At 47.0% G+C, this 22,620-nt stretch overlaps 1 protein-coding gene across 4 annotated transcripts in view; it reads right to left on the bottom strand.

Moving 5' to 3' along the window:
* SEZ6L (seizure related 6 homolog like) overlaps positions 1–22,620 on the bottom strand; it is a 182,864-nt gene that overhangs the window by 55,328 nt on the left and 104,916 nt on the right. For all 4 annotated transcript variants that reach the window (XM_045081487.1, XM_045081488.1, XM_045081489.1 and 1 more), the window contains exons 2-7: positions 12,678–13,394; positions 11,506–11,639; positions 9,081–9,273; positions 6,898–7,083; positions 2,590–2,755; positions 403–569 (exon numbers count right to left, since the gene is read on the bottom strand). In XM_045081487.1, coding sequence (XP_044937422.1) covers positions 403–569; positions 2,590–2,755; positions 6,898–7,083; positions 9,081–9,273; positions 11,506–11,639; positions 12,678–13,394 — 1,563 coding nt within the window. The remainder of the gene's footprint in view (positions 1–402; positions 570–2,589; positions 2,756–6,897; positions 7,084–9,080; positions 9,274–11,505; positions 11,640–12,677; positions 13,395–22,620) is intronic.

Below are 22,620 nucleotides of genomic sequence, written 5' to 3'. Positions count from 1 at the left end.
AGGGTGGGGATACAAAAGAGGGCTTGCAGTGCAGATGAGGCAGGGGTTCCTCATAGTGCTGGATCTCAGAAGATGGGACCCCTCCTGCTGTTTAGGGAAACTCCAAGGAAAATGGACACCAGCTCCCATGTTTCAATTCCAGCTGATCTGCTTAGGGCTCCTGGACCATTCACTTTGCTTTTTGGGACTCAATATTTTCTTCTCTAAAATGGGAATATAAACCCCTGCCCTCCCAACCCTGCAGAGTCTAACTTTGGAAGTCAAAGAGTCAGTCTGACCATTGGGTCTCCCTTGCCCTTAGCACGTCAGATTTCTAGCTCCCAGGACCCAGCCCAGCTCTGTCATGCTTCTTCCTCACCCACGCCATCCCCCAGTATGGTGGAGGACCCCAGGGACCCTCACCCTCGAACCGGATGTTGAAAGCTGAGGCTGCTCGCGCCTGGTCAGATGTGAACTCAATGCGGATGCTGTTGCCCTCACTCAGCAGACCCTCAAAGGGGACATTCTCAGTTTGGAGGGAGTCATAGAGAAGAGCAGACTTGTTGATCAGGCCACTGTAGACCATCATCCTGGTGGGAGGAGCAGGGTGGGAAGAGGACAGGAGGTTAGCTACACACCATGGCAACGGGAGGTATGTGCAATGAACACCCCCTCTGGAGCCTCATTTCCAGACACAGATCCCGACTTTACCCCCTGACTTGTCTGGACAAGCTGCTCCACCTTATGCGACCTGTTTCCTCTTTTGTAGAATGCTTGTCCTAGACTCATGGATGGATTCTGAAATCACAGGAAAAATGATGTGTGTGATATAATGAACCAGACTAATTAATGTATACTAATTACTATTACTAATTGAGAAAAAGAGATCAATAGGCTGAAAGAGTGGTAGTCAGACAGCCAGAATCCCAAAGCTATAACCTTCCGAGCTGTGTGACTTTGGACATGGACACTTCACATCACTGAGCCTCTGTTTCTTCATCTGTAAAATGGATGCAATCACACCCATCCACATCAGCGTGTAGGAATTAGAGGCCATGTGCATAACGTGCCCAGGAAGGGGTAGGTATATGAGCCAAGTTTATTAAGCATTTGACTCCTAACAGGCTCTGTTTTTTATTCTAATATCCTAAAAGGAGTCCTGATTTTTACTTCCCAATTCTCCACCAATTGGGTGTACGTAGGTCTCAGCACATCTTGGGCCTCAGTTTCCATAGCCGTGAAAGGAAGGATTATAACATCTCTCTTACCTATCTTGCAGGTTGAGAATATGACAGGATCAAGTGCCCTGACAAAGAAAATATGCTACACAAAACGTTGGTATTCATTTTTACTGTTATTAAACCATTTGATACTTGACACTTTGCTAGTCTTGGTATTTTTAAAGGAATTATGTAAAACTAGGGAGATAAATAGTATACAAATTAGACAAACTCCTTTTATGGAGTCATAAACAGGCATTTTTAATCCTGTGAGGTGTGTGTGTGTGGGTGTGTGTGCGCACACGTCTGTGTTTACTTGGACTCATAAAAAGGGTTTCTCTTACGCTGCCTAGATGAATTTCTAATGTTACTAAAATGCATAAATGTTGAAGCACCAGTTTGTCCATTTTGCCATGTGTCCACTGTGGTTAGGATGACAAGGGCCTGGATTGCCAGTCAGCTCAACCAGCTCAAAGGGTGGTGGGCAGTGCTGGGGAGATAGTGTGTCCAGGAGTATCTCTCATCCAATGATGGCTGGGCAAGGGGGTTGTGGCAAGTAAATACACCGGCTCCCTCACGCCTCCAAAAGGATCATGCTGAGGCATGTTTAATACAGTATCCCAGAGGCTCCCAGTAGATAGAGCCCCAGCTGCCCCCACAGTCACCTGCTCATTAACACACACACTGTGTTGACTCCTTTCCCTTCCCTGCCCACTGTCCCATGCCTCTACTACTGCTTTCCAGGTTTAGCTGCCAAATGAGTGACCTTCCCTAACATCATTGTCCCCATGTCCATTTCCAAGGGAACACAACCAAAGGCAACAAGTCTAAACAGCTAAGGTCTTACTTTTCTAGAACATTCAAGAATATTCTAGATAAAGTCATAGAATAAGAAAGCTTTAAGATTCTAGATTCCATAGATATAACTTAGAGTTTACAGACATGCTTTTTGTTAAGTATTGCCTTGTAACTTCTCCCTAGCTCCTTCCTGTGTACAAGTATAGTGTTTCCACATCAATTTCCTATCAAACCGGAAACCATGTCTTGCTACTGCTCTCCAGTTCTCCATGGAGCTTAGTATGTGACTGGGTGCAGAGCAGGTGCTCAGCGAGTACTCCCTCATTGATAACTGCAAAAAAGGATGTGCAGGAGAAACAGGCCTCTTCCCCTATCCTGATGTATGCCCTGGGGCAAGTCGCTTTCCCTCTGTATGTCCAAGTTTCCTTACCTGTAAAAGGAGGAGGTCGAAGATGGTGTCTAATATCCTTGCCAACCTCCCCAGCCTTTCCTTTCTCGACCTTCATGAGCCATTTCAAGACTCTAGATCCCTCACCACATTCCAACACTCTGGGAAGGAAGGAGGCTGCTGGGTAAGCCCTCAGAGGCTTACCTGTCCTTCTCATGCAATGACAGCCTCTCGAAGTGCAGGTGTAGCTTCTGGCCCTCTGGAGCTTCAATTGTCCACACGCAGAACTGGCTCCCGTTGGTGTTTCCTGGGTAACTTGGGGAGAGGACCCGGCCAATGGTGGCGTTGTGTACAGCCCCTCCACAAGGGGCTGGGGGCAGAAAATAGGAGGGGATGACCATGAGAGGAGAGCAGAGAGGGACAGAGAGAGAGAGACACACACACACACACACACACACACACACACACACATCCTCACCCCTACCCCTTAGTGGGAGGCAACATGATGGGAAGAGGGAGACACGGTAAAAGGCTTCTTGACTTGGACAAGATTCATCCTGCTTGGTAGGAAACCTCATCCCACACCTGGACCTTTGTGTGCCTCATGTTAAGGAACAACTGTGATTTAAGGATTCTTCCATGGTGCTGGCTGTGCCTGAATTCTTCACTATAAGATGGTAATCAAGGATGTAAATAGGCAGTCCACAAAAGAAGACACATGCTTTTAGTATTTAGTAAGCACTAAAAATGCAGACACACTCATAACAAAAGAAAGGCAAAAGTAGATTGCTTTCTATTTTCATCCACCTGATTGGTCAAGGTAAAAAGCAGCCATAACTTGCCAATGGGAAAGGTGGTGGGAAATGGGCAGTCTCACTCATAACTGGTTAGAATGCAAATTGCTATGACCTTTCAGGAGAGCAATTTGGAGAAAAATCTAGAAAGTATGTTCCCAAACTCTGACCTAGTCATTAAAGTTCTGGGAATTTATGCTAAAAGGAAGATCTGGAAATTTTCACCAGGATTTATGAATGAATGTGTTCACTGCTGATGTGCTTCTAAGCGAAAAACGAGAAGCCACACACATATCCACTCACAGCTCTTCGGTAAAATAAATGCACTCCATTTACATGCTATTAAAAATCATGTTCTTAGGGGCACCTGGGGGGCTCAGTGGGTTAAGGCCTCTGCCTTCAGCTCAGGTCATGATCCCAGGGTTCTGGGATTGAGGCCTGCATAGGGCTCTCTGCTCAGCGGGGAGCCTGCTTCCCCCCTCTCTCTGCTTGCCTGTCTGCCTACTTGTGATCTCTGTCAAGTAAATAAATAAAAATCTTAAAAAAACATCATGTTCTTAAAGAATACTTGGGAATATAGAATAATGCTTCATATATTTTAAGTGGGAAAAAAAAACAAGTTACAAAATGGTATGTCTACCTTACCTACTTCAATGAGCTATTTGCAAAAATCTATTGAGACCATAAATATGAAAGTAATTTGCTCCTATCTCTACAATTTTGAATTTCTTGTTTTTTTTTAACCAGAATATATATTAGTTTTATCATAAAAGTCTAATAAAGAAATATTAAAAAATAATTTGTGAACTGGAGGGAGATAGATAAACATGAAGTAGTTTGTTTCTTATTTTTAGGAGACACTTGGGTCTCATTAAATGTTTGTTGAATGACTGCATGACCAATAAGGACTTGCAGTAGGCGAAAAGGTAGATAGCTCTCTGCTCTGCTCCGGAGTGTGCTGATTTACACCAAAGACATTGCCCAGAAGCCCCTTCCCCACCCCGCTACCCCCACCACCTATATGTCTTTCAGCACCATGGACAGAGGTGTGTGGGTGTTTTTTTGGGGTGTGTGTGGGCACGTGCACACCTCTGTCTGGGTCTCTGTGCATATGTCTGTCTCTCTCTCTCCCGACTGCCTTCCTGTCCTAAAGTGGAGGTTTAAACCCCACCTGTGCCACTCAACCTTCTGTGGATCTAGAACAAGTCACGGAAACTCTGTACCTCAAGTTCACTCTCAAAGGGTGATACTGATTCCACCCTGCTTATAGGGCTATGGTGAGAAGTCAATGAAATGATGCACACAGAGGACCTGGTACTGTCCCTGGCACAGAATAGATGCTCAAAATATAGCCAGCATTGTTGTCCTATGGCTCAGGAGCTGAGGAGACGGAGGACACAGACCCTGGTGGGGGGCACCGGCCATCTGTCCTCCCCAAGCTGCTGCTATTCTGTTGCCTCTCTGCTCCCCTTCCCTGCCTTATTAAGCCAACTGATGGCTCTGTTTGGCTTCAATTTGCCAGCCGTGGCTCCCCATCCATCTTTCTTAGCACAAATTGAAGCTTAATTCCTCTCTGATTTCACACATAGATAAAAATTAACGTGGGAGAGGCACAGAGCCCAACTGCCCTATGGTTTGGATAATTCCCTTTTGTTAAAAAGCAAAGAAGAAAAATTCCAAAGGGCCTTGGGGAAACAATACTGCAACAATCAAATCTCAGAATGTGTCATCAGGCCTCATTTGCTTTCAGATTCCCCTGACTCTGAATGCCTGAAAGAAAGGAATAATTTATTATTATTCCCAGTATGCTCTTTTTCGTGGCTCAGGCCCTGGCACATAGTAGGTGCTCAGTTATTACAGGCGGCCTGTGCTTTCCTGACCACCACCGGAACTTCTGAGAATCTAAAATGGTTTTTCTCTCTTGATAGCTGCGGATAGTCAAGGCTATGCCTAACAGTACAGGGTCACCCTGAGCCCCTTGATCCATAATGTGCATGCAAATCACACAAGGGCATGCTAAAATGGAGATTTTGATTCAGCTGGTCCTGTAGGAGGCCCAGAACTATGTGTCTGTAGTCCTCTTGCTGGTCTATAGACCATCCGTGCTTTGAGAAAAACAGCTCAGAGGAGAAGGGCTCTGAACTCATTTCAATTACTGTCTGTTGACTTTGGGCAAGTGACTTCACCTCCCTGAGCCTCTGTTTCCTCATCTGTAATGTGGAGGTGGTAATGGCTGTCATGATGCTGCATTACTACATGAACATTTACGGCAGCCCTGGCAGTGTTTCAGTATCTACGGACTGGGTTCAAAGTGTGGCAGCAGGCTTACCCAAAGTACAGCCACAGAAGAAAATAGATAAATTACACTTTGTCAGCATGAAAAGCTTTTCTGCATTAGAGCACAATAGCAAGAAGTGAAAAAACATGGGTCACCTGGGTGGTGCAGTCGGTTAAGCACCTGATTCTTGGTTTCAGCTCAGGGCATGATCTCAGGGTCCTGGGATCAAGCCCTGAGTGGAGTCGGGCTCCACATTCAGTGGGGAGTCTGCTTGTGGATTCTCTTTCTCCCTCTCCTTCTTCCCCTCCCTCCTGCTCTCTCTTTCTCTCAAATAAATAAGTAAATTAAAAAAAAAGAAGTAAAAAAGCAATCCACAGGGAGGGACAAAATATTTGCCAATCATATCCCTGACACGGATCTAATATTCAGAATATATGAAGGACAACAACAAAAAGACAAATAACAAAATTAAAAAAAACAAACAAACAGGCAAAGGATTTGAACAGACATCTCTCTAAAAAGATCTACAAATGGCCAAGAGGCATAGGAAAGCCACTCAGTATTGTTAGCCATCAGGGAAATGCAAATCAAAGCCACAATGAGAAAGCTTCCTGCCCACCAGGGTGGCTAAAATCATAAAAAGAAAACGTGTAACATAAGAAGTGCTGGCTAGGATGTGGAGAAAGAGGAACTCTCACACACAGTCAGGTGTGAAAGACAAACAGTGCAGCCTCTGCAGAAAATAGCTTGACAATTCCTTAAAAAGTTAACCAGAGAATTACCATAGGACCCAGGAGAAAAGAAAACATATGTCCACACAAAGATTGATATACAGATGTTCACAGCAGCGTTATTCATCATTGCCAAAGTGGGAAAAACTCCAGCATCCACCAATGAATACACCAATAAAACAGGGGAGAGTCACACACAGACATATATTTCGGCCATGAAAAGGAACAAGGTACTGACCCACATTACGACATGGGTCAACCTCAACCACACGATCCTGGGCAAAAGAAGCTAGTTGGAAAAGACCATGTATTGTAGGATCCCCTTTATATGAAATGTCCAGAAGAGGAACATCCATTGACACAGAAAGCATGTTGTTGGCTGTTAAGGTTTATGAGGGGAGGGGAAATTAGGGAGTGGGTGCCAATGGGTACAAGGTTTCCTTTTGGGAGCGATGGAGATGTTCTAGAAGTACAGAGTGGTGATGGTTGCACAAAGTTTCAGATCTGCTAAATGTGGCTAATGGTAAATTCTAGGTGATGTGTGCTTTTCCACAGACTAAAGATTTCAGTGGCTCTGGTTGTCCAACTTGGGGGCAGTCTCTTGCTCTGGGCTGGGCGCCTATCCCTAAGGTTAGTCTAATGCCCTGGGGTTGGTGTCTCACCTCTGAGGGAACTATGTATGTCCGGTCTGGCGATGGGGGGAGTGTACCTGAACAGATGGGCTCCTGGCTGCTCCAGTGAGGCTTGGAGGCATTCATGCAAGTCAGCGTCTTGGCGCCCTGGAGCTCATAGCCCAGGTGGCAGTGGAAGTGGGCCGCCCCACCCGGGTGCAGGTCCATCACTGTGACATCCCCGAAGTCGGGCCGGCGAGGAAAATTGCAGCTCAGCATGAAGGCTGGGAGAAACGCAAAGGCAGATGGTCATCCCTTAGGAGCCGGGACAGGAAGAACGTGACCCACATACCAGGAGCCAATTTGTGCTGAGGAGAAAAGATAAGGCCCCTAGGGGCTCCAGAGCACTGGGTGTGGGCAGTATGTGTGTATTTTTGGAACTCTCATTGATCATAGGGTGAGGAGACTGCCAGATTGACACTTTTTCTGGGATCCAAGGTCCCCACCTTGTCTAATCAGATATCACAGGTTTGGGGTAAAAAATAAGTTCCCACACCTCATGTGAACATCTCTTCCTGTGGATGCAGAGCTGCCTTCTCCTTGGGGAAAGGAGGGGCCGTGGGGCTCAGGTGGGTTTTGTCCTACCAGCACAAACAATTCTGGTGTTTGTTAAAAATGAGCACAAGCTTGGACCAGAACTCGAATAAGCAGCTCTTCAGGAAATGCCAAAGGATAGGACAGCTTGAAAATAACCATCCTGGCCCACACAGGCCTGACCTGTGGAAGGAGACCAATGTGAGTTTACATTCTTCCTCCATCCCTTAGAAACTGTGTGACCTTGAGAAAGGGACAGAGTGCCCCGAACTTGGTTCTCCTCATCTTGCCAGGGGAGTTGGCAATTGTCCCTGCCTCACCAGTGGCAGTAAGGATTAACTAGGAAACACCGAGGAAGAGCCTCCGTAGTCCAACATCTAGCTGGGGGCAGTAGAAGGCTCTAGAGGACTGTGCTGAGCTCCTTGATTCTCCTAAGAGGATGTGAAAACCTTCCTAACTGCTCCTTTTGGCTGTATGGTCTGACCACTCCCACTGCATGAGGTATCGATGATCTCAGAACTCACTGGGAGGATTACATCCAACCCAAGGGCTCTACAAACTATTTCTTTGCCCCCATTCAGTAATGAACAAGACAACAGGGGGAGTCTTGGTCTTGGAAAGTGGTGATGAGGCGGGTACTCCCATAGACACGCATTCCCCTGTTTCAGAAACATCCGAGGGCAAAGTTTCAACAGAACTGTTTTTCCTGATGTTCATTCAGTTTGATGTCCAGGTAGAGGGTGCCCAAATATCCAGATGTGTGAGGGCAGACCCTACTCTCCACGCAGGTATCTGGCAAGGACATAGAGGAGGTTCTGGTTCAGGGAAGTAACCTGAGGTCACGGGAAGGTCTCCAGAGGTAGAGAAAGGGGTTGAGAGCGAGAGAGAGGGTGCCGGCCAGAGGGAAGGGAGAGTGGAGGGAGGGAAAGAAGAGAGGGAGAGAAGGAAAGGATGAAGAGACAAGAAGAGAGGGAGGAGGCCAAGAAGGAGGAAGGAAGGCAGGGAGAGAGAAGAGCAAGAGGAACAGAAAGCAAGAGGGGAGCCTCAGAGTCAGACAAAAAGGAAAGAAAACATCGCAGAAGAAAAGAGAGAGTCGGACCCCTGTGGGTTGGCCCTGGGAGTTGAGGCTTTTTATCCAGGGACTTCCCTGAGGATTCATTTAGGAGATTCAGGAACTGTGGATCTATCTGAATGGGAAAAAGTGGCTTGCTGGTTTCCTATTTATCTTTAACTGAACAGTGGTATTTTCTTCAATCATGTAGATAAGCAACAGACTATGACCTATTTGTAGAACGTATGACTTCGTCACCAAAAGAAATACAGATATTTTCATATCATGGTAGATATCTTGACATATTTCTTATGATCCTCAGTACTTTGAAATTACAGTAATTACCAGAGCTGCTGGGGGAGATTATTATTTAATGTGTTAATAAAGAAGCACATGGATTATGACATTGCAGATTAAAATAATATTTTGACAACTGTAATTCAACCTGACTGGTTTTCTTCTTAGTCATGTAAGGTTTTATTTTACGCTTTCAAAAACATGGTTCTGAGAAGGGGTCCAGAGGTTTTAACAACCTGATGGAGGGATCCCTGGCACAAAAAGTTGGAGAATCCTTGGCTCCAGAGGGAAACTGAGGCAAACATCTACCCCCCCCCATTAGCCTAGATGCGAGCTTACCCTGATAGTGCAGCTGGAAGGTTCCAAGGACATCGTCCTGGAAGGTCCGGAAGTAGACAGAGATGGTGTTGGTGGGACTTCGGATAACCTGTCCCTCTACCAGGAGAGTCTGGTTGGCCAGGACAGTCAAGGTGGGACCGTCCACCCCGCGGATGGAGAGCAGCTCACCGTCAGACAGGTTCACGCTCTTCACCTGCAGACAGACAGGGCCGGATGGAGAGAAACTCTGAGTTGTGCTTGAGACAGGGCCCTTGCAGCTGCCAGAGGACCCCAGACAATGCCAACACAGCAGCCCGCAGTCAGCCCCAAGTCAAGAGGACAGACAGGCCCCCTTGGAAACATCTGGAGCCCTGGAAATATCTAGGTTCCCCTCATGAGGGACCAGACTGAAGCCAAGGTATAGGGCAAAGGTACTGCAAAAATCTGTAAGCGTCCATGGATGAGTCCTGTGAGAGAGCTTCCTCCACGCCGGCAGCTGAGGTAAGTTCTCCTGGGGATGGAGAGGGGAGGGCAAGAGCCTGATCCGCTGGTTCCTGAAGCCCAGACTCCAGGAGGACAGAATAAGGCATTCCACCAGAATGCAAGCTCCATGAATGAAGGTGTTTTTGCCCCCGCCCCCCCATTTCTTCCTTGTCCCTAGTGCCCAGAAGAGTGCTTGGCACATAACAGGTGCTCAATAAATATTTATGTGGATTGAATTCATTCTTCCCCTTTCTGCATGAACTGGTAAGAGGGAGTGGGGTGCTCATTTCTAGGGCATTCTCAGGGCCACCCTCATGTGCTGTAAAACAGCGGCTTTAACCCCATCAAGTATGCAAAGAACTGCATACTTGATTTCCAAGTCCACTTTCCAGGTTTGGAGGAGAAAGAGGAGAGATACTTTAGTTGTATACAAAGACACTAAACAAATGGAGTGTGGCTGGGGAGAGGGACCTTTAGTCAGATCCCAGTGCCCAATTTGGATTTTGATGCCTCTCCTAGGGGGCCTGGGATCCTAGGCCCTTTGCCTCTCAACAAAGCAGGGCTGGCCTCACCGACGAAGCCTTCCTCTTGCAGATCATACATCTTACTCTTTTTTTCTTTTTGACAAACTCCTATTCATTCCCCAAAGCTCTACTAAAATTTTCCTTCTCTGTGAGACCTTCCCTGACTACCAAAGGGCTTTCCCATGCCTCCACTGGGATGTTACAACATCCCCTATAAGCACCCACTGAACACCTTTTCAAATGGCATTCTAATGTCTTCTAAGTATGTCTGTATCAATCATAGGACAGTGAACTCCTTTAGGGGAGGTACTGCATTAGTTTGCACACTCCCATATTCCCCAGAGTAAATAGCCATGATTGGTACCCAGTAGGTACTCAGTGAAGGAATTATGTGGTAATTCCTGGTAAAGAGCTCCATGCAGTGTTTGACACCAAGTGGAAGGAAATGGACCATGGAGTGCCACATTCAGATGGACTGCAACTTTCCTCCAGCTCATTTTAATTCCATGAACATTTAGGAAGTATCTATTATGTGCCACACACTGTGCTAAGCTCTGGGGACTGCAAAAACCACAGCTCCTGGTGCTGAGGTGCTTCATTTTTATTCTTTCCATGAAAGTCTGAAAAACTTCTCTAAAATAAAGTTCTGGTTAGGTGACAACCAACCCAGCTAAAAAACTTTTGATGGTTTGTTATTGTTCATTAGATAAAGGTATACATCCAGACCTCCAAACTTAGCCTGGGAGGGTCTGCCACCATGACTTGGTACCAGCTTTCTTTTTCTGTCCTCTCCTGTGAGGCAGTGAACTGGACAGTTCCCCACTCCCAGACACCCCTCCTTGTTCCATTTTTTAAAAATTGGGGGGTCAATTGGGGAAGGTCAGGAACTAGGATGAGGATAATTGGTAACATACACTGAGCTAGGCTCTCTGGATGAATGGTCTGTGCATTGTCATATTTGTACCATCCTATCTGTAAAATAGTAGTATTATCATCTCTATTTTACTAATGGAGAGACCAAGGCTCAGAGAGGTAAGATCCCTTGCCCAGAGTCACACAGCTTTCACTGGTAGAGCTGGGACTTAAATCCAGATGTTTGAGCACTATGCCACTCTGCTTTTCCATTCTTAGCTTATAGGCAAAAAAGTTTTGATACAAGGATATAATGTATTTGATATAGGGTATAAGAGGACTTTCCTTCTGAGTATAATAACTCACAATTTATTAACAGTTCCCCCTCCTCAATGTATGCCTATTTCAGCTGTGCATTGAATCAGGAACTCCTATTCATTCAACAAAGCCCAGCTCAAATTGCCCTGCTTAAGGCAAAGAAGGAACCAAAGCAGTTAGGATGATAACAGTAAGCCCGAGTCAGACAACCCTCCAGAGACTTCCTGCTGGAAGAGGCAGGCACTGTCCAGGCAACTTTCTACAATTACCTGGAGCTCCACACCGTAGCCAGTATAGACCGTCACGTTGTACGTACACTCCAGGAAGCCGCTGAGGGGCAGTGGTGGATAGTCACTGGAGTCAATGTACCCTTCGGGATCAGAGAAGCTCACACTGCAGGGAGCTGGAGGAAGGACTTTCATTAGGACACGAAGGACAGTTCAGATAGATGTCATGTCTCAGATGGGCTGCAGGGTGGCTCTGGGCTTCTGGGGCACCAGCATTTTTCTTTCCCCCTCCCTCCCACGGCTGCTAATCCTCCTTCAGTCCCCAGAATCAACATGATAATCCAAACTGTGGTAGCTGACACAGGCTGACTGCTTACTTCATTCCACTAGGCACAATCCTAACCACTGTACCGGCCCGACCCCATTCACCCTTGTAGGACCTGACATTTCATCCCCATTTTAGAGATACGTAAACCGAAGCTCAGAGAGGGGTGGTGTCTGGGTCAACCTCACACAGAGAGCAGGATTCAAACCCAGAACTTATACTTTCTAAAGAGAGGCCATAATGCACTTGTCCCAAATCTACCTATGATCGACTGTTGGTGTCTGTCTTCTCTGTTTGAAAACAGAAAAGAAGATAGAAGACTGGGACACAGACGTGCATTTTATCAAGTCTGGAGAAGTAAATGCAACTGTCAAAGTAAAAGCACTCTGAGGGGCACCTGTGAGCACAGTGGTTGGGTGTCAGACTCTTGGTTTTGGCTTCAGTGGTGGTCTTGGAGTCCTGAGATCAAGACCCACATCAGTCTTCATTGTCAGTGAGGAATCAGCTTAAGATTCTGTCTCTCTCTCTGCCCCTCCCCTCATGTGTGCTCTCTCTCAATAAATAAATAAATCTTAAAAAAAAAAAAGACTGAAAAGTCAAGGGCCTTCAGCAGGTTAAAGGATTCTATTCCAAGCTGAAAAAGGTTTGAATCCCACTCTTTAGCTGCGTGGCCTTGGGCAAACTGCTTGATGTCTCTGAGTCTCAGTTGTCTCATCTTCAAAATGGGGATAGTAATTCTGAGCCACGAGGTCAAGCTCAAGTCAGTGCTCAACAGGTGATAAGTGATGGTGGGACATGGGTCTCCCTGGCTCCCCTCCCGCCATGGCCTGCGCAGAGTGGGTGCCTCCTGGTTGCAGCAGGAGGGCTTGAGGGTCCGCGGGCTGCTTACCGGGGGCCTGCTCAGTTGTGATGACCGTGGTGGTGATGATGGTGGATGTCGTGGTCTCCTGGCTCTCCTCTGAGGCTGACCCGGTCAGTTCGTTCTCACCTTTGTCCATCAAGGTTATGGGACTGGCATCTTCGGGGGGAGCCTCAGGGGCGTCATCAGGCACCGCAGACTCCCCAGGGTCTGGCCTCTGGGGGAGGGTGTGGGCCACATAGGACTGTGAGGTGAAGGGGGAGATCTGCAGGGGTGCGGGTGTCGTGGGGACTGCACCTGCTTTCTGGTCCAGCCAGAGGGGCTCCTCGGAGGCAGCGGGCTCAGGGTCTCCCGGGGGGCGGGGCTTCTCAGTGGCGGAGGAAGAGAGGATGCCCAGGCCCAAGGAGGCAGGGGAGGACACTGTCCTCTGAACCGCTGCCGTGGAGGTGACTTTGGGCCGCAGCTGTTTCCTGGCGGAGTTCACCTGCTTGAGCGAAGGCAGCTTCTTCCCGGAGGGGAGGGTGTGCTTGGTGGCGGTCTCCTCTGGCAGCCTCGTGGAGAGGGCGGCTGAGGGGGCTTCCCCTTCCAGCCCTGGCTCTCGAAGATCTTCCCCCGACTGCACTGGATTCAGAGGGGCAGTAGTCACTCTCTCTTCAAGGCTCTCTTTGTTCAGACTGCTGCTCCCCAGAGCTCTGGAGGGTAGAAGGGAAGCACCGGAAGGGCCAATATCTGCTTCCTGGGATGCATCTGTGGAAGAGGAGGAAAAACACCTGTTAGCTTGGGGCTGAGGGTGGAGGGTAGGTCCTCCACCTCCTGAACTGTGGGCCTAGGGTGGGCCTAACTTGCCAAGATGCCAGGACAAATATGGGAACTGCCTCCTTCCCTCTCTCCTGACCGTCTCTCCCTCTCCTTTTCTTTCTGTTTCATGCTCCCTTCTTTTCTTCCTTTTGCTGACCATACATACTTACCATTGATCCTGCCAGGCCCCAGCTAAGCATTAGGGTTACAGAAACTAAGGGCACAAGTGTCTCATGTACCAGTTGTTTATGTACTGAAAGGGGTAATAGGAAAGGAGAAAAAATCATATTTGGTATGATAGATGCTTAGAAAGAGAGAAGCTCAGCATGCTAACAGGGCACAGAGAACAGTCCTCTAACTCAGTCTGTGGGGCAGGACCACCATGTACAGTTGGGCAGGTTGTTTACTACACAAGCACATCACCCAAGGGATGAGTGGGGGTTGTAACAAGCCCACACTCCTTTCCAAGCTGTGTGCCCTGGCTCAGGGCTGTATTGTCCTGGGGTTGAGGGGGAGGCACTTTTTCTTTTCTTTCTTTCTGTTTCTTTTTTCTTTTTTCTAAATAATTAAACTTGACCTTGTGGGAGACCCAGAAAGATTTGAAAATTCAGAATCATGAGATAGGTTCAGAACAGAGGATTGCAGGAAGAGTGTGGAGCAAGAAGGAGAGCACAATAGAGGAATATGAGGGGAAGCAGATGGAGGGTGACTGGAGAGAAAGCCAGTGAGTCAGGGTGGTTGCCAGGCCAGGCCTTGGTGGGCACTCTATATCCTGCTAAGTGTGATTTATTTTTGCCTTGAATGTAAAACCACCTAGTAAATTTAAACAAGGGCTGGTCCTGGCAACTGTTTGGCAGACTCATGCCTGAGATCGCCTGCATTTAGTTGAGACCCACTTCCGTCAGTTGCAAGTTGGCATGTGGCTTTGACCTTCCTGAGCCTCAGTTTCCCCAGTTGTAAAGCAGGGTTATTTCACCCTGTTTCCTGGGTGCAATGGGTTGATGTGGGTAAAGCATACCTGTACCTATAGGTAGGTGCCTCACCCACAGTGAGTGCCTAGCACGCGCCAGCTGCTGTCACTGTCTTTACTATTGTCATTGTATCCGCACCCTTCTGTGGGAAGCCAGAGTGGTCAGAGCATCCCCAATGATGATCTTGAGATAGAGAGGAATTACATCGTGGGATAGAAGCCCTGGGACTGATAGCTGTCCTTGTCGATTTTCTGCAGACAGACACTCACTCAGCCGCAGTCTCTGGGCCCTTTGGCACTGTCATTTAAATTTATTTCTGCCGCTGTCGGAAAGGCTCATTTACTTTCATGGAGTCGGCGGCAGTGGCTTAATCTATATAGACTGCAACAGTTTGCAACTGGCATCGACAAATGTTCCTGTTGTGTCCCATTGATCACCAGCCGGCGTGCATTCCAGGCTCCTGGTCGCGCCAGGGCAGGAACCTGTCTGGGAGAGGACAGGGCACATGCATGACCCGAGGGCAGATCAAGGGCAGTTAGGGGCCAACCAAGCAGGTTTCCTGGTCCAAGGTGGGAAGCATCGAGGCTTTAGAATTGGATCCGGATTCAAATCCTGCCTTCCACAGTCCCCCAGCTGCATCAGACTGGGCAAATCCACGAAGCCTCTTGTGCATAACAGAGCCACCCCATCTACCTCACAGAATTAGATCAGACATGGGTCTGCTCAAGAGCTGTGCTTTTTGTGAGCACTGTCACTTTTGTTAAATGATTAATGCTGACCATCTCTGTAGACTGTGCAGTGAGAAAAAAGGGAAGGGGCCAAAAGAGAGGAAGGAGGGTGAGGGGTCAGGACACGTGGCTCCCGAGCACCAGCTGTGTTTCAGTGCACAAAGCTTGGATGCCCCTGGGATTGGGGGACCCAGATGGTGCTCCAACCTTGACCACTGCTCCCTAGCATAACCGTGTGGGTTTCATGTTCTCTCTCTCCATCTTCTCTGTCTGGATCAGGTGGGCAGCCAGACTAGGTCACTCTAGTCAGGTCTTCCAGCTTGGACTGTGTTGATCTGGGGCGTGATCAGGTAATTGACAATTATTCTTCAAGCCCTTTGCTAATCTTGCTAGAGAGGGCAGAGTGAGTGGTTCGATCCTGACACTGCTTGTGAGTTTTGTGGGGTCCGGTGGCTGTATTAGCTTCTGCCAGTCCTTTTACAAAAATATCCCCTTGATTACAAGTGAGGGAGGGGAAGGAGCAATGACAAAGGACATAAGGCACATCGGCGTGCCCTTGGCCATAATAATAGCGATATTTATGACGTTTTATTTTTGATTGCTTTACTGAGTGCTGGGTATGTATCAGGCATCTGCTAAACACTTTTTTTTTTTAACCCATTACCTAATTTTATTGTTTCTCAAGGGAAAAATTATTCCTGTTGTACAGATGAGCAAAGTGAGGCTGTGGGACACTAAATTAACTTCCAAGGTCACACAAACCCATAAAACTGCGTTTCCAACCTCCATTTTCCTGATGCCAAAGACCATGCTAGCAGCTCTGTTAAATATCATGAGGTACTGTTATCACTGACAGCCTGTCCTTCTCAGCAGGAAGCAGAGGCCCCCTCAGACCTCCATTGTTTCGCTTCCCTGCTGGGTGGGCTATAGTGTTTTTTAAATCTCCCAAATGATACCCTTCACCCCTCCCTGGATTCCTTGTTAAAATACACATTTGTCACTCTCCCCTGTCAGATCCCTGACATCTGAATCTCCAGGGGTAGAGCTTGAAAGTGGGGGGCTGTTAAAGCCCCTGGGGTGACTCTTATCTCCAGACTGATCAGAAGAGCTCCTTCTGGAACCTGTAATCTTGCCTTTCTACTCCTTGTTGGTTTTGCCTTCAAGTTGTTGTAAGTTGCAGGCTGCAGGAACCCAGGTGTAGATCTGGGCCACAGGTGTTGACACTTTCAAGGCCTGTGACCTCCCCTGGCCACCCCAGCCCGTCTAGATCCAACGCAGCCCACGAGAGAAGGAGGGAATGCAAGAGAAAGGAGTCCATGATCAGCCTCCTCCCCACAGCCCCTGAGCCCAGCTCTGGGTTCCCCATGGTACACGGGTGTTAACCATAGTGGCACTTCAGCCTTATAGGAAGTAGATCTGGCTGTACTGAGTCAGCTTTTTCCCACTGAAGACCTAACTGTCAAGGGGAGTTGCAGATCCACGAGGTAAATTTCCCTCCCCGCCACCATGTTGCCTCCTCCTCAGGGTTCACCCGTGGGATCTTGGTGGCTGGCTCCAAACTCAAGGCCATGTTCAAGACAGATGAGAGTCTGTCTGTGGTCTGCAGTGTTTGCCACTGGAGGCCTCTTTCTCTCTCTCTCTCTTTTTTTTTTAAGATTTTATTTATTTTATTTGACAGACAGAGATTACACGTAGGCAGAGAGGCAGGCAGAGAGAGAGAGAGGAGGAAGCAGGTTCCCTGCTGAGCAGAGAGCCCGATGCGGGGCTCGATCCCAGGACCCTGGGATCACGACCCGAGCCGAAGGCAGAGGCTTTAACCCACTGAGCCACCCAGGCGCCCCTGGAGGCCTCTTTCTCAGCCGGGATGCTGGCCGGGGGAGTGCCATGCAAAACCAGATCCCAGCCGGAATGAGTCAGAGTGGGATTCCAGGGCCTTCGAGATCCAGAGACATAGGAGGCTTTTCCCAGGGGCTCAATGACCACCGGATTAAACGAACTCTTCTTTCTCAGAGCACTTACAATGTTCAGTCATCCTAGTCACATATGGGTGATTCTGCCTTTATCATGTGCATTCAATGCCCCAGTGTTGCCCATCAATTAATGAGTGACATTTCTCTGCTGGTTGATACTAGGACAAGAAAGTCAATGCTCTAGGCACTTCCGGAAGACAGACCTACACCAATAACCAAACATGGATATCCAACGGAAGAGATGGGGCTCAAATTAAATACAGAGAGAGGCTGCTCTCCCTTCTCCAGACCGCATGCTGAAGATGACTGAGCGTTTGTTCTCCCATCAAAGGTGAGGAGGAAGCACCTTTCCCTTTTTCCCTCTCTCACTTTGGTGGGAGAGATGGGGAGAGTAGACTGGGAAGCATCCCATTAAAGTCGGAAATGCACCATGCGCTCTGAAACTGTGGATTTGAATCGGAGCCGCTCGGCGGCAGCAGAGTGACTGATGACAGCCCATCCCCACGTGGACACACAGGGAAGGAGTGGGAAGCCCAGGAAGCCACAGCTGGGGAGTGCTTCTGCTGTAATGTGCAGTGAGAAGAGCAAGATGTAAAATTCTATGATGTGTATGAAAACAACGGGACCAACCACCTAAAACAAATTACGATGCAGAGCTGGTGTTTTGGTGGACTTTGTTTTACTGTAAGCTATATCAGACCTCATTTCTTTTAATTTTTGAAGTTAATTTAAAAGTTTTTTAAGCTAACATCCATTGTTCTCTTTGTTTCAGGTGTACCACATATTGATCTAACAAGTCTATACCTTCCTTGGGGCTCGTCACGATATGGAGTCACTATCTGTAATGTTGTTACCATATATATATTTAAGGGGGGGCAGAAGGAGAGGGAGAGAGAATCTTTTTTTTAAACCTATTTGAGAAAAAGAGAGAGAAAGAGCACAAGGGGTAGGGAGGGGCAGGGAGAGAGGGAGAAGCAGACTCCCCATTAAGCAGGGAGCCTGATGCGGGACTCAATCCCGGGACCCTGAGATCATGACCAGAGCAGAAGGCAGGCATTTAACTGACTGAGCCACCCGGGTGCCCCTAGAGAAAGGATCTTTACCAGGCTCCATGCCTAGTTCAGGGCCCAGGATCTCATGTCCCTGAGATCATGACCTGAGCTGAATTCTCAACCCACCCCCCACCTCAGGCGCCCCTACAACATTACTCTAAGAATGGCTCCAACAATGTGGCCCTGGCTTCCTCTGGATGGCATGGGTTTTCTTCCTTCTACTTTTTGGTGTTTTCCAAAATGTGTATAATAAATATTTAATACTGCCTTAAGTGAAAAAAAAAATTACAGAATGAGCTGGGTTTAACTGTTGCCTTTAGTACCTAGTGATGATGGAAAGGCCAAGAGAACACACAGACACATTTGCTATCACAGAAGTACCTCATTCATTGAGTCATGAAACTCCTCTGGGTCTTCCAGTAGGGATGACGATAATTTTTCCCTCATCAAACTGTTCACGGGGGGGACTTTTAGGAGGCAGGCCTGGCTGGCGCTTCAGTGGGTGTATTTTTTTGGTAAAAGGGGACTACGAAACTGTTGCTTCCTAGTCTACTCCTTATTAATAATGCTCCATTCAGTTGGTGGTTTCTCCGGCTTTTGCCCTCCTCAAGAAGAAATTGCCCAACAGGGACAAAGTCAATAATGAAATATTGCATCTTCAAGATTTGTGGTTACAAACTGCCCAGAAAGTGAACTTGAGGTTCAGAGAAGGGGAATGGGCTGCCAGGGTCACATGGCATGTTGGTAGCAAGAAGGAGTCCAGGCTATTTGAGGCTTGAAAAATCACACCAGAACACATCAAGTGCAGTCAGAAACAAAACTAGGATCATCTGGATTGCCCCGAAGAACATTGGTTAGTCCTGTGCCTTTTGCATCTTTCTTTGTTGGGGGACAAGGGGCTACGCTGTGCACTGTAGGACATGCATAGAACAGCATCCCTGGCTTCCAGCCATTCAGTGCCAGGAGCAACATGCCTCCCCCCACCGCACTACCACCCCCTGGGAAAATCATGAGTGATTTCAGACATTGCCAAATGTCCCACCAGCAGAGACAAAATCGCCTCTGATCGATGACCACTGGCACTGCCCTTAGCACCAAGAAGACCTTCCCTCCCATTCGGGAGCTCATCAGCTTTGTTTTACTTGTATTACTTGCATTGACTTTTAGGTTGGAGAAAATCTTAGCCTAATTCCCATTTCATAGATTAAGGAAATTTAATTGAGTGAGGGCTGAGTTTCTTTCTCCCACTCACATTTGATCATTCATTTATACATTCATTCATTCATTCATGCATGCATTCAATGAGCACCTAGTATGTTCCAATGGTGGACTAGCCAACAGGCACTGGCACCCAGAGGTCCACCTTGGATAATAAAACTGTTGGAACATTTGGCTACAACCCATTCCTTGCAGCCAGGGAAGACCCAGTTTACTCTATCCTGCAGTATGAGGACCCTCGGGTAGACTTACAGAGCCATTCCCACCTGGGCTTGGCACAGACTTTCTGGGGCAGAAAGGGCAGAGGTGGGGGAGGTGTGCTTGGGGGCAGTGGATTTTCATCTTCTGCCTCAGGGGCAGCCCTGTACCTGTGTGTCCGTGTGGACAATGCGGATAGCAAATGGTGAGTTACACTCCAGAAAGCATATTGCCTGCTGTCATTGCATTCTCTCTATGTCATTCTGTCACACTGGCATTTCCCATTTTATAGATTAAAAAAAAAATCAACACATGGAGAGAGGATGTGACTTGTCTCAGACAATGGAGCAAACTGGGGTAAATTTGGATACTTTCTGACATTGTTTCCTGTGCTCGTTCCTCTTTCCACACCCTCAAATATTTTTTCCCTTTAAAATAATTTTAAAAATTTAAGAATTCCTGAAAGGTATGGAATCAGAAGTGTTTAGTACTGCCCCTCCCCTGCCCTGTCCACTAATCCTGCCTTCTAAAGGGAATCAGTGTTGGTAGGGTTCTGTTTAATCTCCCAATAAAATGTACTGATATAAAAATAATAAGGGTTTTTTTTTAACTTTAAAAAATGTGTTAGCACATTGGGGTGTGGGGGTGAGGTCAGAATTGCTTGTGTTCCAGGAGAAGGAACAAGATGGCAGAGGAAGAGCATACCTAAATTTCCTTTGGTCCCAGGAGTTCATCTAGATAGCTATCAAACCATTCTGATGGTACAAACTCAACAGGAGATTGAAGAGAAGAGCAGCAATTCTAGGAACAGAAAAGTGATCACTTTCTGGAAGGTAGGTCGTGCAGAGAAGTGAATCTGAGGCAACACATGGGAAGACAGACCGTGGGGAGAAGGGGCCTGCTCCTGGCAAGTGATGGAGCTGTGGAGCATGAATCGGAACTTTTAGAAGTCTGTTCTGTGGAGGGTTTTTGCTCCAGAGGCTAAGTGGGGGTGGAGCCCTCACAGGGACAGTGTGGTCTCAGGACTCACAGCATTGCAGAAAGACTGGGGGTTCCTGAGGGCAGCAGAGCTCGCAGGTATCAGAGTAGGAAAGCCGGTTGCAGAGATGGAGCCAAGCACTGGGCTCTCAGCTTGGGGTTACCTTAAACCATGATCTGAGGCACAGTCAGGCTGCTGCTCTTTGAGCAGGGACACCACAAGTGGAAGATCTGAGGAGACTCACCTTCCTTCTCTGGGAGGAGCAGCGTGGGAATGCGTGGTAGGAATCTGGGTTTGGAGACTCTAAACGGAGCTGTGTGCCAGAGATAGAAATGCTATCACAGGCTGGGTGAGCTCAGAGCGCAGCCAGAGGCCAGGGAGACAAGAGTGATTGAGTGCTTTTCTCTGAGGGTGCAGTGAGGAGTGGGACCACTAGTTCTTGGCTCCTATGGGGCCAGAGATTGGGAAGCTGCCATTTTCATTCCCCTCCTCCAGATTTCTATGGAAAGCATTCAGGGAACAAAAGCTCCAGAGAGTAAACCGGAGCAGATTACTTAGCCAGGCCCATGGCAAGGGTGATGCAATTCCACCTCGGGCAAAGACATTTGAGAATCACTACAACAGGCCCCTTTCCCAGAAAATCAGCAAGAACATCCAGCCAAGACCAAGTTCACCGATCAATGAGAACTGCAGAACTCCAGAGCTTGGGGAATACAGCACCTAGAATTCATGGCTCTTCCCCCATGATCCTTTAGTCTTTCAAAGTTAAATTTTTTTAATTTTATTTTTTCTTATTCTATTTAAAAAAAAAGTTCATTTCCTATTTTAACTTTTTAAAACTATTTTCTCTTATCAATCCCTTTTTTTTAAAAGATTTTATTTATTTATCAGAGAGAGAAGGAGAGAGAGCGAGCACAGGTAGACAGAATGGCAGGCAGAGGCAGAGGGAGAAGCAGGCTCCCTGCTGAGCAAGGAGCCCGATGTGGGACTCGATCCCAGGACGCTGGGATCATGACCTGAGCCGAAGGCAGCTGCTTAACCAACTGAGCCACCCAGGCGTCCCTATCAATCCCTTTTTAAGAATTATGTTTTAATTCTCATTGTTATAGTCATATTCTATCCCTTCATTGTATTAACCCTATTATTTCTATACATATAGGTTTTTATTTCTTTAAAATTTTGGGAGACAGTTTCTTCTAACAGACCAAAATACACCCCAAATCAGTCAATATATATATATATTTCTTTTTTTCTTCTCTCTCTCTCTTTCTCCTTTCTTCTCCCCCCCAGTTTTGGATTTCTTCCAATTTGGTTAGTGTATATTTTTCTGGGGTCATTGATACCCTTTTTGTATTTTGTTCTCTCATTGATCTATTCTTATCTGGATAAAATGATAACGTGGAAAAACTCACCCCCCCCCCAAAATAAGAGGAAATACCCATGGTTAGGGACCTAATCAAAAGGACATTAGTAAGATGTCAGAACTTGAGTTCAGAATGATTTTTATCAAGGAGCTAGCTGGACTTCAAAAAAGCATGGAAGAAATGAGAGAATCCCTTTCTGGAGAAATAAAATCCCCTTCTGGAGAAATAAAAGAACTAAAATCTAAACAAATTGAAATTTAAAAAGCTATTAATGAGGTGCTATAAAAAATGGAGATTCTTACTGCTAAGATAAATGAGGCAGAAGAGAGAATTAGTGATATAGAAGACCAAATGATGGAGAATAAAGAAGCTGAAGAAAAAGAGAGATAAACAACTACTGAACTGTGAGGGGAGAATTTGAGAGATAAGTGATACCATAAAATGAAACAATATTAGGATAATTGGGATCTGAAAAGAAGAAGAAAGAGATGGAGGGGCAGAAGGTCTATTGGAACAAATTATAGTAAAGAATTTCCTTAATTTGGAGAAGGAAATAATCATCAAAATCTAGGAGGCACAGAGAACTCCCCTCAAAAATCAATAAAAATAGGTCAATACCCTATCATCTAATAGTAAAACTTACAAGTCTCAGTGACAAAGAGAAAATCCTGAAAGCATCTTGGGACAAGAGGTCT

Source organism: Mustela putorius, unplaced genomic scaffold (genome assembly GCF_011764305.1).
Source record: "Mustela putorius furo isolate JIRA1106 unplaced genomic scaffold, ASM1176430v1.1 tig00000578_pilon_pilon_pilon, whole genome shotgun sequence".
Lineage (NCBI taxonomy): Eukaryota > Metazoa > Chordata > Mammalia > Carnivora > Mustelidae > Mustela > Mustela putorius.
Note: the sequence above shows the minus strand (reverse complement) of the source record. Positions and strands in the feature narration are given on the sequence as shown.